Raw genomic sequence first — 16,737 nt, forward strand, 5'->3', positions numbered from 1 at the left:
CAACTTTAATTTAAATTTAAAGGCAAACTCTTTAACTAACTTACGTTATACAGTACAACCCAACATAGTAATCATCAAAATAACAGGAAAATAACAAGAACAATAAGAACAATATTGATAACATATTGATGGCAAAAACTCAACTCAACAAATTCTACCATTTGGACATACCCGTACAGTTAGATGTTCATCAACAACCCCAAAAATTGATCAATCAAACCACGAATTGACCCAATGGAGACAGTAATTAATTAACCACGGTTCAAGGTCTTGAAGGTCTTCTCACAAAAGCATCACCAATGCCACTTCTCGCTTCGGGTGGGGCAAGAAGCAGCAGCACGAAACAATTAACACCTTCATTTAAGAATGATCGTTCTACCGGACCCGTTTGATGCGATCATACAGAGAAACCTGTTAGCGAGTCGCACCACTACAGCAAAGGCAAACACTCGGATACTAGCAACAAAGAAAGACACCAATTTACCGATACCGACATCCACCAAACAATCATTTCACTCCAATACGTACTGTTCCGCGAGGCCTAATCGTCGTCAAAGACAATGCGCCTCCATTGTGCTAGCACACGTGGTCTATAGCACACTCCCTTTGACGTTCAAGTGCTCCCGGCAGACAGACATACATACACACACACACCCGTCTATTTAATCCACGAATGCAGACAAGGATGGGGAAATGGAAGCGTGTTTGAAATTGATCCCTTATTTGGCTTCGTAATCACATTAACCGCTGCGGCGGACGGAGCGGCGAATGTAGAGCGGGGGTTTTGTCTTTCCCAACATCCGAATGCAAAAAAGCCGGCTCAATTTCCGCTCCGGCGTGATTATCATCTCAGCAGGCCCCGATAATCCGTCAAACGTGGATTTTAAGTGTTTTTTTCTCTCTTTTTCCCCCCATTACTGTACAAAATAAAACAACCAACCTTCCGAGAAAAGGGTTCACCCCTATGATGATGGTTCGGATGAAATGTTTTACAGTAAAATTGAAATTAAATTCAACCGCACATTTGCAGCACTCTGGAGCAGAGCCTATCGCCCTTCGTACGAGTTGCAATTTTACTCCTTTTTTGTAAAGAGCGCGATAGAGAGAGAGAGAGAGTGAGACATCACACACACAAGCAAAGAGAGTGAGCGCAGCGTGAGCAAAAGCCCTCCAGACGAAATCGCACGATCGAAGCACGGAACCCGACGGGCGACGGACACGAACACATGACACGCACACGCGACAGCACGCTCTTCCACAAAACAAAACAAGAAAAAAGCACGCCCAGTCCCGCAACGTTTTATCACGCGCGAATTTTATCAGTCGCCGTTTGTAGCGCGTCGCGTTCGGACGGTTCGATCACGTTCGTAACACCATCGCAGGGACTCTGTGTGTGTGTGTGTTTGTGTGTCAGTGGCCTACGTAGATTACAAAGTGTTGGATGAGCCCAAACAGTGTTGTTGGTGCGAGAAATCTCCAAAACGGTGAACGGACGATTTGAACATATATAAGTGACAACGCAAACACACCTTCGCAGCTAAGAATAGCCACAGTCCCTGACAAAACAAATAACTGATCAGCTGGTTTTGTCGGCTGCTGCAAAATATACAGTGTCACGAGAACCCGAAAACCTACCACTGGCGGTGTGCAAGAACTAGGGACTTTAAACAGACACACAAAGTGATGCTGATGTGTGTATTCAAAAATATCTAAAAAAGTGAGTTGCAAAAAAAAGGAACAGGGAAACCCTAACCTAAAATTAAACCGAAAGCATACCGTCGCGATGGCAACCACCCGACGTCATCGGACTCCACCTGACAGCTTATCAACTTCTGCCCGGTTCGTGTTGAGCGCAGCACTATCGCACGTACGGATTACCACCGGAGGCAGCAGCATCTTCAGCAGCCGCAACCATCGGCTCGCCCTAGTTCCGGCGGCGGTTGTTGTTGTTTTGTAAGTATAATTTTAATCCCAAATAAATTCCTCCGCTCTCCCCCCACCCGTTCCACCCGTTTCTTCGTTCATGTACCATCGTGTATCATCTTCACATCGTCTGCTGGTTCATCTCCCTGGAGCGGGGCACAAACAAAAAACCGGTTGAGCGTTCAAACCGTACGCAGTACATGTGATTCATGCCGTTGGAATAAATGCACATGGACACGTATCCACCCACCCATCCGACCCCCGCAGGATGTCGAAGGGAGGAAGTACATCGGGTTGGTTTGGTCAGAAGATTGAGTTATTTAGTTTCTCTCGGTGCATCCCGAGGCTCGGTTTATCCATGTCAGGGACACTGAATCTCTTCCCAGACTCGGAGGCAAGAAATCTTGCATATCAGTTACCATACGGACTGGTTCACAGACATACGTCACGCAGCCAGTCTGCAGCTGCAGCCATCTACGGCTTGATAGTTGTTGAAAGTAGCAGTTAGTGCGTATCTCTACCGCACGGGAGTATTTTTGGAGGCTCTAATTGTCGCTCCACAAATGTAACTTGTCGGGTCGGGAACGGAATCCCCGCCCGTCCATTAGCAGCATCCCCGAGAGTGGGGGCTAGATATAGTAATGTAAACATGGCCCGCCACACACGCGGAGGTGTTGTTTGTTGTTAGCGTAGATGGAAGGATTTTTCTGGACTGTGTGCTTTTTTTGGACCAGATAAAGCGCCCAAAAACCACGTGGAAGGCCGTTTTAAAGTAGAACACACGCTCTGTCTCTCTGATGCACGGTTACGCGCAAAAGAACATACATTTTCTTTTTAAAGACATGTTTTCCTTTTTTAAAGACATATCTTAAGAAACATACATATATCTTGAGAGACATATCTTCGTCTTGAGATGAAATTGAGGATGACAAAATGAAAATGACGAAATTTTTTGAGCCTTTTCATAAAATTCTCAACCTACTATCTTCACTGTACACTATCTTGCGTTACTTACTGTTCTACGATGTGTTACCGCGCGGCTACATGAGGTGAAATATACAGCGAAATGAACTATTTGACAGGCGAAATATCTGACGGATAACGCATCACAGCAACCAGCTGATGTGCAATGCAAACAAATAACGTGTACAAAATCGTAATTAAATCCATTAAATAACTTCAATATTGAGTATTTCGTCAATTTTCAGTCAACAGATTATAATTTCTTCCAATTAGGGAATGTTCTGCTTGAGAAGATATTATTTTTAATAGAATTTCGAAAGCGGATGTTGTGTCTCTCCCAACCCTTTAGCTGTACCTGTCAGATATTTCACCTGTCAAATAGTTCATTTCGCTGTATATTTCACCTCATGTAGCCGCGCGGTTAGGGTTGATCTGTTGCCATGACACTACCGGTGACTAGATTGGACGGTAACACAATTATCTCACGCGAAGAGAATGGAAGGTTGTCGCCGTGACAGTGTGGATGGAATATTTAATTTAGTAATTTTCACCTATTCCCTGTAATAAACGTGTTTTAAATCCTGTCTCTAATGCACGGTATCAAGCTGGTGTCGTGGTATAGTCGTCAACTCGTACAACTTATAACAACATGCCCTTCATGGGTTCAAGCCCCAAATGGACCGTGCCGCCATACGTGGGACTGACAATCCTGCAATGGAGGGTAATCCATAAGTCACTGAAAGCCAAGCCCACAAGAGCGGTACAGAGACAGGCCTTGACCGACAAAGGTTGTTGAGCCAAAAAAGAAGAAGAATGCACGGTTTCATACGCGATGCTTCCCCTTCATATCGTACCGTTCGTTTATTACCGCTTCAAAATCTAGCCACGAATTCACCCACTTTTCAGCTATATTACAACCTCTTCCGTACATCGCTAACAAGACGATACCTTTGAAATCATCCCACCCGGAGTGTCTATTTTTCTGTCGAAGAACGTCCCATCGTTTCGTACACGCCTCCGTGGGCCGATATCAATCCATCCAGCAGCTTCCGACTAAGGTTCCGATCTAAATTACTAATTTCCAAACAAACAAAAACATGTCGAACGGGTAAATGTTTACCAAACCGGTCTGTAAATACGTAGTCCGAGCATTGAAATGGAATAAGCAAGCAATCCAAAGGGCAAAACGGACTGCAACGAACTACTCCGATGGACTGATTTATATTTTGTGATTTTGTGTAAATAACACCCTGATTGTGTTTCCTTGGTGATCCGATCCCACTATAATGACTTCAAAAGGAGCAACATCTTCAAGGATGTGGTTCAATCGTAAGGCATGTTGAAGTTGGTGGAGTTAAATCACGAGATTCGAAATGATGTGGAACTTCAATAAATAATGTTCCCTAAAATACCGAGTCTTCTAAAGTTCAAACGCATATTGTAGCAAAGCTTTCCCATTTGAATCGACTTCCAATCGACTTCCAATCGACAACACCCCGTGACGCAACTGTCAGTGATTATCTTTTTTTTTTTTTCAAAGGTACAACAATTTACCTTGCAAATTAATAAACTCCAACGCAGTCCTATCAGCTTCCCTAAACTTCTTCCTATCGGTCGTGCTTTTCCATCCGTTTTGGGTGACATTTGCAGGTAAGCATTCCTTCTCTCATAAAAGCACTTCGCGAACATCGTGTGGGCCGAGGCCAAGTAAGCACAGTTGAAAAGTTTTCAACGGTTTTGCCAGCGCACCCAAGATACATCCTCGCAGTGTCCTTCCCGCGATGTTCACAGCTTCCCTGGCCAACATTGCTGTAAACTTCATCCCAGCGAGAGCCACCGTTCCGCCATCCAGTCAATGTGACGGAATTTCACGGTGAGTGAGGCAACACCGTTACAAACTTTCAGCCCCGGCACCGGCGTTTTGGCTGGCATTTTGAACCCAAACCCCCGCATAAATTTGAGCATGAAACTGATGAAACTCAAACCTGGACTGTTGTTGAAAAGTTTCCACGTGCTTTTTCTAGCCCGTATCTTCGTTTCGCGAGGTCCGCATGATCCTCAACTTCTCACAATGCTTTCCTTTCTTTGCTCCTCCTTACTGCCGACCGGCCGAGGTACTGGGGATATCTGTCGAAGGGTATTTGAAAAGTTAATCACTTGCCACTGGTACATGGGTACGGTGATGCTCTGGTGTAATCCGTGTGCTTGATATGTTGCGCCTCGAGAGAGGGAGAGGAGGGGGAGCAAACCTTATAACATGTTTGCAACAGTAGCTCTCAGCTCCCCTTTGGTATGTGTGTGTCTGCGTGCACTGTATGGCTAAGGCACACACATTCGCCCTGGGAAGATTTGCACAAACCTTTGCCTTCATTCTGGAGATTCCTGCTACTGGTGGAATAGTAAAATACACATACCATATCTACCTACACATTCGCAAACAGGAATGGGGATAGATATTGCACGATCTTTAGTGCGCGCTGGAAGGAAAACACGATAGAGCATGTAGAAATGCTTGCCAAGGGTAACATCGTAAAGGGCTTATCTTACAAGGAAGTACAATAAGCGGAAGTACATTTTCGATAACAAGCACTTTTCCAAAAATTGTACCGAAGAAAAGGGAGTTTTTTCGAATTAAGGAACAATTTAAAAGCTCGTTATCGCATCCTTTTTCTTTTCTTCCTAGAGTTTTATCTTTTTTCGATTGATCCCATTCACATTCACCCTACCGATGTTCATGTTCTTGGAAATATTTTGGAAAATTTGGAAATTTGGAGAATTCATTCTCAACCACCAGTTCCCGGACACTGATATGATGAGATAATATGTTTCTTACACACTATTTATGACAAATAGCGTTTAATGATTATTACAAAAAATGATTAATTTTTGCAGTCGAATTTCAGAAAGATTTTGTTTAACAAACCGGTTTACTGAACGATCTATTGCAGCGGTCGGCAAACTGTTGAGGCAAAGGGCCAAATTTAGTAAATGATCTAAAGCCGCGGACCAGGAGAATGCGGTTTTTCTATTATTGTGCTTTGGATGGATTATTTATTGGATTTGGATTTGGATGGATTTTATTTATTATTACATTATAAAATTTTAGAAACAAAATAATTAATTATTGATATTGAGCAATGCGATTGGTATTTTTACTGTTTTCCAATAATTGGGTCATCCAAGCATGGTTCAAAATTGATAATACATACTTAAAAACTATTTTTTTTAATATACAAAAAAAATAAATCATAAAATTTCGTATGCGACCTTCATTTCGATAGTCTTATTGTGGTGTTAAAATAATGTTAATATTACATAACGGTTGCATTAAAAAATTGTCGATTTTTCATGGGTTTATCTTAACCCACACTAACAAAATGTTGATTGCACTTTGAATAATAGTATCCCATTAGTTAGCAGACAAAATTTGACACCTCTATCAGTCTAATTCTAACCATGATGGCCAAAAAAAAAATGAATCAAAAGCGTGCCCGATCAAAGAATGGCACCCCGTAGCGTCCAAAAGGGACTCCGTGCAGAAGTTTGTGGACGTCGTATTTACCCGTTTCGGTATTTTGGTCGCCAACATCTTGGCACTATTAGGCAACAATGAAAGCATCGAAAGAAAGCCCAGGTTCATTTTTGAGGCTCCAAAAGAAGCTGAAATGAAGACAGAGGGACAAGTGGCTACATTACTGCGTTAGCTGGACCGGGAGATCAATTGATTCCCCATTGTACAACGTTGAGTGATTCCAACTAGAGTTGTGTCTCAAGTACCAGAACTGTACGATTCATTCAATTCATCCTAAAGAACGAACGATCTACGTTCATCTAATCAACGTTCATCGATTCTTTAAAAATCATAATGCACTGAGTTGGTCACCAAAATAACGTCCTAAATAACGCCGCCAAAATAACGGACGTTATAGTACGCCAGGTCGTTCATTTTCCCCATACAAATATGAACGTGAACCGTATGACCAGGACGTTCACGAAAAGAACGACCTATCCGTCGAAATAAAGAACGTCCTAGTACGCTAGGTCGTTCATTCCCGTCATACAAATATGAACGTGAACCGTAATACCAGGACCATGTAATGAACGTCCTACACGTCGAAATGAAGAACATCCTAGTACACCAGGTCGTTCATTTTCCCCATACAAATATGAACGTGAACCGTATGACCAGGACATTCACAAAAAGAACGACCTATCCGTCGAAATAAAGAACGTCCTAGTACACTAGGTCGTTCATTCCCGCCATACAAATATGAATGTGAACCGTAATACCAGTACGTTCATGAAAAGAACGTCCTACCAATCGTAATAAGGATCTTCCTGGTCTGCCTAATAATTTTCAAGATGCAAAACAATTTACAATTTGCAATACAATAAAACAATTTACCATATTTTATTCAACTGAAATGAACGAATGAATCGCGATTCACGTTCAGTTCATCAGAATGAAAGAACTAGTACGTTCACGTTCATGGAAATGAACCGAATTGCCCAAGCCTAGTCTAGACATCACTCAACGTTGTACAATGGGGAATCAGTTTTCTTTTGAAAAGGGATCAATTTTCACAACCCTTCCACATCAACACAAACTTCACCAAAAAGGGACGGAATTACTGTGTGAAAAATGGACCCTCCCTTTGCAGGTGCTCAAAAAAGGCAATGCCTTTTTTGGATTGTAGTTTTGGGGCAAATCAAATAGCTGAAAAACTAAACAATTTTACAACCACTTTATAAAGAAGTTTGTATCACTTTCACTGGGAAAGATTTAAAATGCTAAAAGCTTTTACCATTTCGTTGCCCAATTCCGCTGGGCCCAATTAGAGGGTGCCGTCCGAAGAATTGCGCAAAAATCCCCCTCTAAAACAAACATTTTTTACAATTACGCCGAACTCATTAATAACATTGATTGAGAGAGAAAAAGCGAAATTTTGAACAACTGCAAACCGTTAGCCCGTGAACGCGAATCCTGACAAAAGTCACGCGCTCCAACTTCCGCGGGACTGTTACCAACCGCGATGGGTGGATGGGAGTTGCTCCGGGAAACTGTATTTTAATTCTTTTCCTTTTTTTACTGGTGTTGTTGTTGTTATTGTTATACTATTGTTGTTTACTGTTGTTGCATAATCCACCACCACGAAAGCTTGCCGCTCTTTCCGATGAATTTTGTGCGTGTTTACGTTCGTTATCGGGCGGCTTTTGTATCGTACGCCGTAGAATATTCTCCAAAAACTGGACTGGAGATGGATTTTTTGAGTTACGCAAGGTTACCAAGTAGAGCTGAAGTTTTTTGTTTGATGGCCAAACGCTACGAGACGTCTTTGTATGATCGGTACACAATTGTGTGTTTAGTTTTTTGCTTGCACATATGGAATATTGGATTTGTTTTTTTGTGGCATTTCCTCCATTACCACGTTTCAGGAGAGGGGATTTTTTCTGTCCCTTTTTTCTGGCGCTAAACGCACGTTTAAAATTAATGATATTATTCGTTCAACCCACGTGGGATACGCTCCCCCATCCCGGTCGATTGACGGTCCGGGGAATTGTAATTCGTTTTTCTGGTGCACGACAAAAAAGGGTCTCAGAATGAAACAACGAAAAAAGAACCCAACGTTCACAACAAACAGCAATCAAAGGTTTTATTGTAGGTGTTTTTTTTGTTTTGTTATTTAAAAATAAAACTGCCACCCGCAACCTGTTTGAAGAACGAACGACGACGAAACGCCCTCTCAGCGGAAATAATAGCTCAAAGGCATTGTTTTTTTTTTCTCTTCCACTCAGGAAATGCACCTGTGTTTTGTACTTTTTGCCCTCTGCCAATGTTTGATATGGGTATTTGAATACACAGCAAATAATAAATTGGGATGAATATACAGTCGAGCACAGAACACTTTGGCCATTCTATTTAAAGAGCGTTAATAAGGCTTAACGAGGTGTAAAAAAAGCTTTAAAAACAAGGAATTATTTAAAAAAAAATGCATAATTTTACAATTCTTTTGTATAGATAAAGTTATTAGTTAATTTTCCATGATTTGCATAAATTAAACGTTAGATTAGCCTAGTTCAGGGGTCTCCAAACCTTTCAGTTCGCGAGCCGAATAAATTAAACAATAACGTTATCAAGGGCCATTTTACTTTTAGTTAGCGGGTTAACGTTAAAATCTTGGTTTAATAAGGACATAAAAAACGCGTAAAATAAAAATAAAAACGAAAATGGTAATTTTCTACAGGTTTCTAAGTTTTATTAACTTCAGATCGAAATTTGAGTTTTCGACTTGATGTAGCAAAAGAATTAATGTTTATAAATGATTTTAATATAATTTAGGTAATTTGGTAATTTTCTACAGGTTTCTAAGTTTTATTAACTTCAGATCGAAATTTGAGTTTTCGACTTGATGTAGCAAAAGTTTCAGCAAAAGAATTAATGTTTATAAATGATTTTAATTTTTAAACAAATAATAGCAGGCCGCTTTATATGCTCTCGAGGGACACAGTTTGGGAACCCCCCTTGAAAACAATTCCCAACCAGACTGTCCTCCTCGCAGCGAGTACTGCCTATACAGGTGCTTGTTGCCAATAAGTCTCGAATAGACCAGCGTGTAGGCGTGTAGGTCATTACACCAAAGAGAAGAATTATATGTAAACTTCTGCATGCATGTACAGTGGCGGCCACCTAAAGTCGGACACCTTATATTTTCACCTTTTTTCTGACTTTGCGGCTCCATGGACAGTTCCCTAGACCACTTATCGGAAAACTTTTTTTCACAAGTTTTTGAGGATACTCTTCAGCTATATCCTTGCAAAAAACCATACCGATATCTTTTAAAACCTCGGAACACCATTCATAAATGTGAGAAAAGGTATGAAATTTATGTGGTCCACTGAAAGTCGGACAGTCTTTACTTCATAGCATAATGACCATGTAGCATGCCAATATTGACCAATATGGGCATTAAACCATTTATTAAACCATCAGTTATTAAACGTCCATTGACTAGCTTGGGTGGTTATCTGCGTAATACATAACCTAAGCTCTTCGTTTCGTATCAACCAAATTAAATATCAGCGTAATTTTAAAGAAGGTTTTATTGTTATTCATAATCGTAAAGATAATGATTCATGTTTAAGACATCGAGCTTAAGACTACATGAACATAAGCAATGGATAAGACAACAAAACAAAATGGACGGAAGACAGCGTCAAAGCTATCGGTTGTAACAAATTTGTAACAATAGGCTTTACGCTAGTAAGGAAGTGACATTTTGTTCAAAGTTTAAAGCAAACGGTTAAGGAATTCTTAAAATCTTATTTATGATTTAGAATGTATGAATATAATGCATCAATATAAACAACACATTAGTTTTGATGCGGAAAGTGTCGTGCATGTATTCATATTCATTGTTCAATATTCATGTTTAAAACCGTTAAACTTGTTAGGATATCTATAAAGTTGAGCGCTTATGGCGCTTAGTCTTCATCACTACCTTGATAAAGATAGATACGATTCATGTTATTAACATGCTCAAACCAATTTGAAGCAGTAATTATTCTATCTAAATAAATTAACAACGGCATTGAGGCAATTAGGTCTTTAATGGCAGGTAAGGCAGTACTTTTCCACTACTCCTTCATTTCTGATACTTCTAAAAGTTTAAGCAATTCTAAAACTATGAAAAACAATAACACTCTCTTCAGAATTAATATGCTACTATTGTTGGAGCCCTCCACCAACGGTATTTGGCTGATTCAGACCGTTAAGCGCTTGGTCTAGGTTAGGTAATACAGTCTGTTCCCGAGTTACGCGGTTCCCGACTTCCGCGGATTCGGAGATACGCGGTTTCTTAAATTTGATAGATCAAATGTCCAATCAGTACAATTTGACTCAAGAAATGTGCAATGCAGTATGAATTGCTTTTTTGCTAATAAATTTCAACCATTTACAAGCGAAAAATATCAGAATGTTCTGCACGAATCGTATCAAATAAGTGATAAAGTGTATAAAAGTACTAAATTGAATAAAAAATACTGAGTATCCTAATTGTATTTTGGTCGAAAACCGCAAAATTCGACTTACGCGGATATTCGAGTTACGCGGATTCCTCGGGAACGCACAAACCACGTAACTCGGGAACAGACTGTACGCAGATGACCACCCAAACTAGTCGATGGATCTTTATATCAAATGGTTTAAGAACCATGAAATGAAGACTGTCCGACCTTCAGTGCTAGATTTTACGAGATTTTAAAAGATATCGGTCTGATTTTTTGCATGTGTATAGCTAAAAAGTATCCTCAAAAACGTGTGAAGAAAGTTTTCCTATAAGTGGTCTAGGGAACTGTCCATGTTGCCCCAAAGTCAGATTAAAGGTGAAAATATAAGGTGTCCGACTTTAGGTGACCGCCACTGTATCAAAAGGGTTTTTTTTTGTAAAAGTAGAGCATTCTAAAAACGAATTGTGTGTCACCACGTACTATTAAAAAAAACCAGAACAATGTAATGTTCACACGACCTCTTTCCACTGGCTGACGAAAAATAGGCGAAAAAAGCAATAAAGTTACCGTTTTGTGGTACCTTCTCCACCTGTATTGCTATGCCAAACTATCGCCATTTCCCATGTCCCAGTGTCGCCTCATGCATTCATCACGCCACCTAGCCCAGTCCCAACACTTCATAAAAGCACGGTTTATTTCTTTTCCATCGCCTATGCTTTGCGCCATCATCATCATCCCCGCGTGCGTGTTGCTCGAATTCATTGAACACAATTGGCTACATTACGCGAACACACATCCCCCGGGGGCCGGGGGCGAATGAGCGCGTTCGACTGCCACTTAACATTCATTGAAAGACAAAACCACACCACCCCACCCTACTATCGCTCCCAATTTTTCACCGTTTGTTTTATCCCACAGAACACTACTCACCCTGCCGCCCGGTACCAACGCACAGCTCCCGCTCAGCCTGCAGAATCTCGTCGTAGAGAACGTTGCCATCGAGGAGTGTGCCAGCCCGGCCCGGTCAGCCACCCACTCCTCGCAGCCACACGCCCCACACTCCTCCTCCTCCTCTTCATCGAGCAATACGGCCAACCTTCACAGCAACCGTCCAGCATGCGTGTTTACGCCGCCGAACCGAACCGTCTGCTACCGGGGGTTCGAAACGAAACGCTTCCAGGCGGGCGGTCGGTTCAACCTTACCCGCCGGCTGGTGCTGTGCGATTGGCCACTGAAATCGTTCGATCCGCTCGTGCTCGCCCGGCTAGTGCCGCGGATCGAACGGCTTGCCATCACCGGGCGTATGCTGCAGCGGTTGGCGCACGATTTCCCGCCCCTGCCGTACCTGCGCATGGTCAACATAACCGGCACACGGTTGAACCACACCGGGGTGAACGCGTTCTACGAGCTCGAGCGGCTGCAGGTGCTGAACCTGCGGGGGAACGAGCTGGAACAGATACAACCGTACCGCTTCCGGAGCGGCCACGTGGAGATCTACCTGCAGGGTGAGCACTGTGGGCATTGTTTGCACACTGGTTTAATAACCAATTCGAGCTAACTCGTGGAAGAGACGAGTGACGACGTAACTAGTGATGGGAAAAATGACAATTTCGTCGGAATCGATTCCGGCTAGCTCCGAAATTTTCTGGAATCGATTCCGGATAGTAGGTCCGGAATCAGTTTCCGCAATCGGCTCCGGAATTGGTTCCGGAATCGGCTCCGGAATTGGTTCCGGAATCGGCTCCGGAATTGGTTCCGGAATTGGCACCGAAAAGTGAATTGGCTCCAGAATCGGAATCGGCTCCGGAATCGGAATCGGCTCCGGAATTGGAATCGGCTCCGGAATCGGAATCGGCTCCGGAATCGGAATCGGCTCCGGAATCGGATTTGGCTCCGGAATCAGAATTAACTCCGGAATCGGAATCAGTTCGGGAATTGGCTCCAGAATCAAAATCGGCTCCGACATCGGAATTGACTCCAGAATCGGAATTGCCTTCGAAACGGAGTCGGTTTCGGCATCTTCTTAGGAATAGGCGTTTGGGTCCAATGATGCTATGTGTTGATAGCGGAAAAGAATCAAAATTTACTTGTAAATGATCTATTCACATGGAGATTCCCGGACTTCTTTCGCTTTCCACAATTTTTATTTCAATTCAAACCATTCCATTTCTGGAGTCAAGCCTGATTCCGTTACCGGAGCATATTGCGATTCCCAGGTCGATTCCGATTCTGGAGAAGATTCTGATTCCGGAGCCGATTCCGATCCAGGAATCGGCTCCGGATTCAACTCCGGAGTCGGCTCCAGATTCAACTCCGGAATCGGCTCCGGAACCAACTCCGGAATCGGCTCCGGAACTAACTCCGGAATCGGCTCGAAATCGATTCTAGCATCGGATTCGGCTCCGGAATCGATTCCGAACGCGGAATTGGAATCGGGTAGGTTCGATCCAAGCTCTCACCACTCTCGAAAATTACAGCAACAGCGTTGTTTGCTCGAACATTTTAATTAGCAAACTAAGTCACGCTGTATCACTCACTGCAACGGCTCCTACTAACCGGATACTACTCCCCTTTGCACTCTTTGTAGGTAATTTGTGGAACTGTACCAACGACATGATCTGGTTGCTGAAGGAACAGTCGCGCCAGTACGTCGACAAACCGACGCTGGTGTGCAAGGACTGGAAGTACACCGGCCGGCCCGTCCTTACCGCCATGGAGTACAAGCGGGTCGTGCGGGAGAGTTGCCTGCACGAAGAGATCTGGAACTGCAGCTGCCACGTGTCCTACCTGCGGCTCAGCGATAACGGCCTGTCCTTCCATCCGATGATCATGGTGAACTGTAGCGACCGCGGCTTCTACCAGCTGCCCCAGTACCTGCCCGGCAACACGACCGTGCTGCATATGGCGCGCAACAAGCTCCAGTCGGTGGACAGTTTGACGACGAACGAACACTACCAGAGCGTGCAGGACATCTATCTGGACGAGAACCGGATCACCTCGATCGACATCCTCGAGGACACGATATGGTTGGACAACTTCCGCATCCTCAGCCTGCGGGGCAACCGGATGAATCGGGTAAGTCCGATCGCCGTTGCCATGCGTTTACACGCCTTGTTCGCTCTAACTCTCTCTCTCTCTCTCTCTCTCTTCTCTCTTTACGCCAAATACACAGATACGCGTGTACAGTGTGGAGCACGCGATCGAGCGCAATCCGGGCGTAGGGAAGGTGTACCTGTCGAACAATCCGTGGCGCTGCGGGTGTCGCTTTGCCATCCGGTTTCAGCGCTTTCTGCGCAAGCACGAATCGCTCGTGGCCGACTCGCGCAACATTACCTGCTACTTTATCAACGACGACGACGGTCGGAAGCAGTATTTGCCCGTGCTGACGGTCACGCCGAACGATATCTGCCGACCGTCGGAGCACAATACGGCCGCGTTTTACAACACGCTCAGCATCATCTTCGCGACGTTGATCATACTGATATTCACCAAGCTGGCGTACGATTACTATCACTACCGGAAGTATGGGAAGCTGCCTTGGTTAATTATGAAGATGCCCTGACCGGTGGCGTTGTAAGTACCGGTGGCGGCGAAACGGGCACACAGTACTTAATGGGTGGATTTAGGCAGTAACAAAAGAAAAACTCAAAGAATGATTGTGATAGTTTTAAAAACCGATCCAAAGGTGTTATACATCTCGAAAAACGAAAAAATACGCACATTATACACTCATACACACAGATGAAACTGTAAAAAAAGAATCAGGGACTCTAAAACTGATCGTTCTCATATACTACCATGGGGAAACGGGCGCACTAGCACACTCTAGCAATAATTAACTTACAAACTGGGAATATATACGTGTAACGAAACTTTCGAATAAAAATTGTTACTTTATTATTTGCTGCTGGTGGCCAGTCTTGGGTGGGTTAGAGGGTCGTTTCTTTTAGATACTTCTCACCGCCACCGAAAACTGCTTGCGCGCTATCTTCCTGCTAAAGTGTTTCATCCTTTCTACCGATCACTCTTCCCTTCCTCTGTGTCATTGCATTTGCAGCAGCACAGAGGGAAGAAAAAGAGCCGCACAATCATTAGCGTAAAAATGCAACGAAAATAAATATCGGACAAAGGGAGATCAACACTCACGAACACGTATATCTTCGTCCGCCCCTGGTGCGCCTGGTGCGGTTGGCTGGATTCCTACAGACCCGCCAGGGCCGCCACCCGTCCCATACACTTTTGCATGTTCGGGTTGACGTCCTTCGCAACCGTGCGCTGCACCTGCTTGACCGCGCTGGTGAACGCAATGTCGCACAGGGACAGGTCCGCACCGCCGAAACCGGCCGCCTTGCCCAGCTTGGCGCCGAGCGTACGCAGGATCTGTTGGCGCTGCTTCACGTTCTGCTTGTTGAGCAGCAGATAGCACGCGTCCAGGATGGAGTCGACCTCGTCCACGTTGTCCTGCTGTTCGTAGTTGAACTCGCTCGGGCCGCAGCGGGACAGGTAGCGCAGGATGTTCACCTCACCGCAGATCGGCACGTACGACGTGGGGGACGTAATCATTTCCGTGTACGCTCCAACTAGAGGGGACAGAGAAAAGGCAATTTAAATTAGAAAAAAATGCTTCGATTCGTTACCGGTACCGATGACAGTACGTACCATTCTTCCAAATTAACGTCACCTTGATACGGGGCAGGTTCGCTGCGGCCGTTCCGCTGGCCGTGACAGCGTTCTGGAAGGCGAGCGCTTCCTCGCTTAGCTTCGGTACGGTCGAGTGGGTAAAACATTCCACCTGCAGGTTGAGCCTATCCTTCCACAGATTCTTCAGCGCCAACAAACTGTACGGAACGTACTCGGGACTAGCATTGACCACGAAATCTTGCAAGCAGGTGAGCTGTGTGTGACAGAAACAGAAAAAAGTAAATGACTGGAGAGTAGCAAACGCTTTACACCGACCATGACCTACATTGATTGGTTCTGCCTTGAGCTGAGCCTTCGATTTGAGCGGTGTCGACGGTTGGACGGCCGGTGGAGCATTTGCGTTCAGCTTCAGTTCGGTGCGCATGGCCATAATTTCCTTCTTCAGCTCCGCCAGCTGCTGCAGGACCCGCTGCTGTCGTTCTGCCAACATTCTTAGCTCGTCATTTTCGGCCTGCAATGAATACACAGAGAGCGAGCAAGCACAAACATGGTAAAAATAACTGCATCGAGCTGGCATTAGAGAAAGGAAAGGGAAGGAATAGCATGATGGGAGAATGCAACCGCTCGCTACACATAGGTAAAACGGGGGGTTGGATGTGTTGGCAACTGAACCTTTTGAAGCAAGTTATCAATTTCGATCGACATCGGATCGACGGGCCCGGACGCGGCCAATCCGGTCGCACTGTCGGCACTGAACGCTTTCGGATCGTGCGAATACGCGCAGACCGGCTTCAGGGTGTACATGCAGGTAGGCAGCTCGCAGACCACGTCCTGGTTCATCACCGGCTTCAGACGGTACATTTTGCCACACGTTTGCCGGATGTTGGGACGGTGTTACAGTGATGGATTTTTAACGAAACTATTCCCTATACACACGCACGCACACACGTCTCCAAACAATTACCATAGCACGCAGCCGAGTGGAAATAGTGGAGCAGGCAGCTATTGCTGTGCGGAAAATTGCTTTTCTTTTCCGGGATTAGTTTTTCATACTTTTCACTTCACACGCGCGTGCTGCTGATGCAAACCGTACGCCAAATGTCAACAGCTGACAGCGCGTCCAACGTCAGTGGTGTCAAACCCGAAATCAGCTGTTTCGTTATGTTTGGTTGATTTACTTTTTCAGCCAATTTTTTTACGGAA

At 44.3% G+C, this 16,737-nt stretch overlaps 2 protein-coding genes across 3 annotated transcripts; one reads left to right on the forward strand and one right to left on the reverse strand.

Annotated features, from left to right (window-relative positions):
• The first annotated feature begins 49 nt into the window (after positions 1 to 49).
• Positions 50 to 14,793, forward strand: LOC120949545 (protein singed wings 2). The gene is made up of 4 exons (XM_040366915.2): positions 50 to 1,953; positions 11,812 to 12,398; positions 13,481 to 13,968; positions 14,066 to 14,793. The coding sequence occupies exons 1-4, from the start codon at positions 1,784 to 1,786 to the stop codon at positions 14,453 to 14,455; spliced, it is 1,635 nt and encodes a 544-aa protein (XP_040222849.2). The 5' UTR covers positions 50 to 1,783; the 3' UTR covers positions 14,456 to 14,793.
• Positions 14,752 to 16,642, reverse strand: LOC120949546 (probable aminoacyl tRNA synthase complex-interacting multifunctional protein 2). 2 transcript variants are annotated; one of them, XM_040366917.2, is made up of 4 exons: positions 16,499 to 16,642; positions 15,860 to 16,045; positions 15,553 to 15,787; positions 14,752 to 15,473 (listed from the first exon to the last, which is right to left on the reverse strand). In XM_040366917.2, the coding sequence occupies exons 1-4, from the start codon at positions 16,499 to 16,501 to the stop codon at positions 15,094 to 15,096; spliced, it is 804 nt and encodes a 267-aa protein (XP_040222851.2). In that variant the 5' UTR covers positions 16,502 to 16,642; the 3' UTR covers positions 14,752 to 15,093. The 2 variants fall into 2 exon arrangements, with proteins under 2 accessions (XP_040222851.2, XP_040222850.2); XM_040366916.2 differs by having other exon boundaries at positions 16,207 to 16,642.
• Between the last annotated feature and the right edge of the window lie 95 nt (positions 16,643 to 16,737).

The sequence above is a fragment of the Anopheles coluzzii genome, chromosome 2, assembly GCF_943734685.1.
Source record: "Anopheles coluzzii chromosome 2, AcolN3, whole genome shotgun sequence".
Taxonomy (NCBI): domain Eukaryota; kingdom Metazoa; phylum Arthropoda; class Insecta; order Diptera; family Culicidae; genus Anopheles; species Anopheles coluzzii.

What these genes read in the sequence shown, in the direction of transcription:
- LOC120949546 (XM_040366916.2), bottom strand. Translation starts at nt 16,395, where the DNA reads ATGTACCGTCTGAAGCCGGTGATGAACCAGGACGTGGTCTGCGAGCTG. An exon ending in TTGATAACTTGCTTCAAAAG is followed by an intron (nt 16,046 to 16,206) that starts GTTCAGTTGCCA and finishes TATTCATTGCAG; the next exon opens with GCCGAAAATGACGAGCTAAG. An exon ending in TCAAGGCAGAACCAATCAAT is followed by an intron (nt 15,788 to 15,859) that starts GTAGGTCATGGT and finishes TGTCACACACAG; the next exon opens with CTCACCTGCTTGCAAGATTT.
- LOC120949545 (XM_040366915.2), top strand. Translation starts at nt 1,784, where the DNA reads ATGGCAACCACCCGACGTCATCGGACTCCACCTGACAGCTTATCAACT. An exon ending in GCGGCGGTTGTTGTTGTTTT is followed by an intron (nt 1,954 to 11,811) that starts GTAAGTATAATT and finishes TTTATCCCACAG; the next exon opens with AACACTACTCACCCTGCCGC. An exon ending in CGTGGAGATCTACCTGCAGG is followed by an intron (nt 12,399 to 13,480) that starts GTGAGCACTGTG and finishes CACTCTTTGTAG; the next exon opens with GTAATTTGTGGAACTGTACC.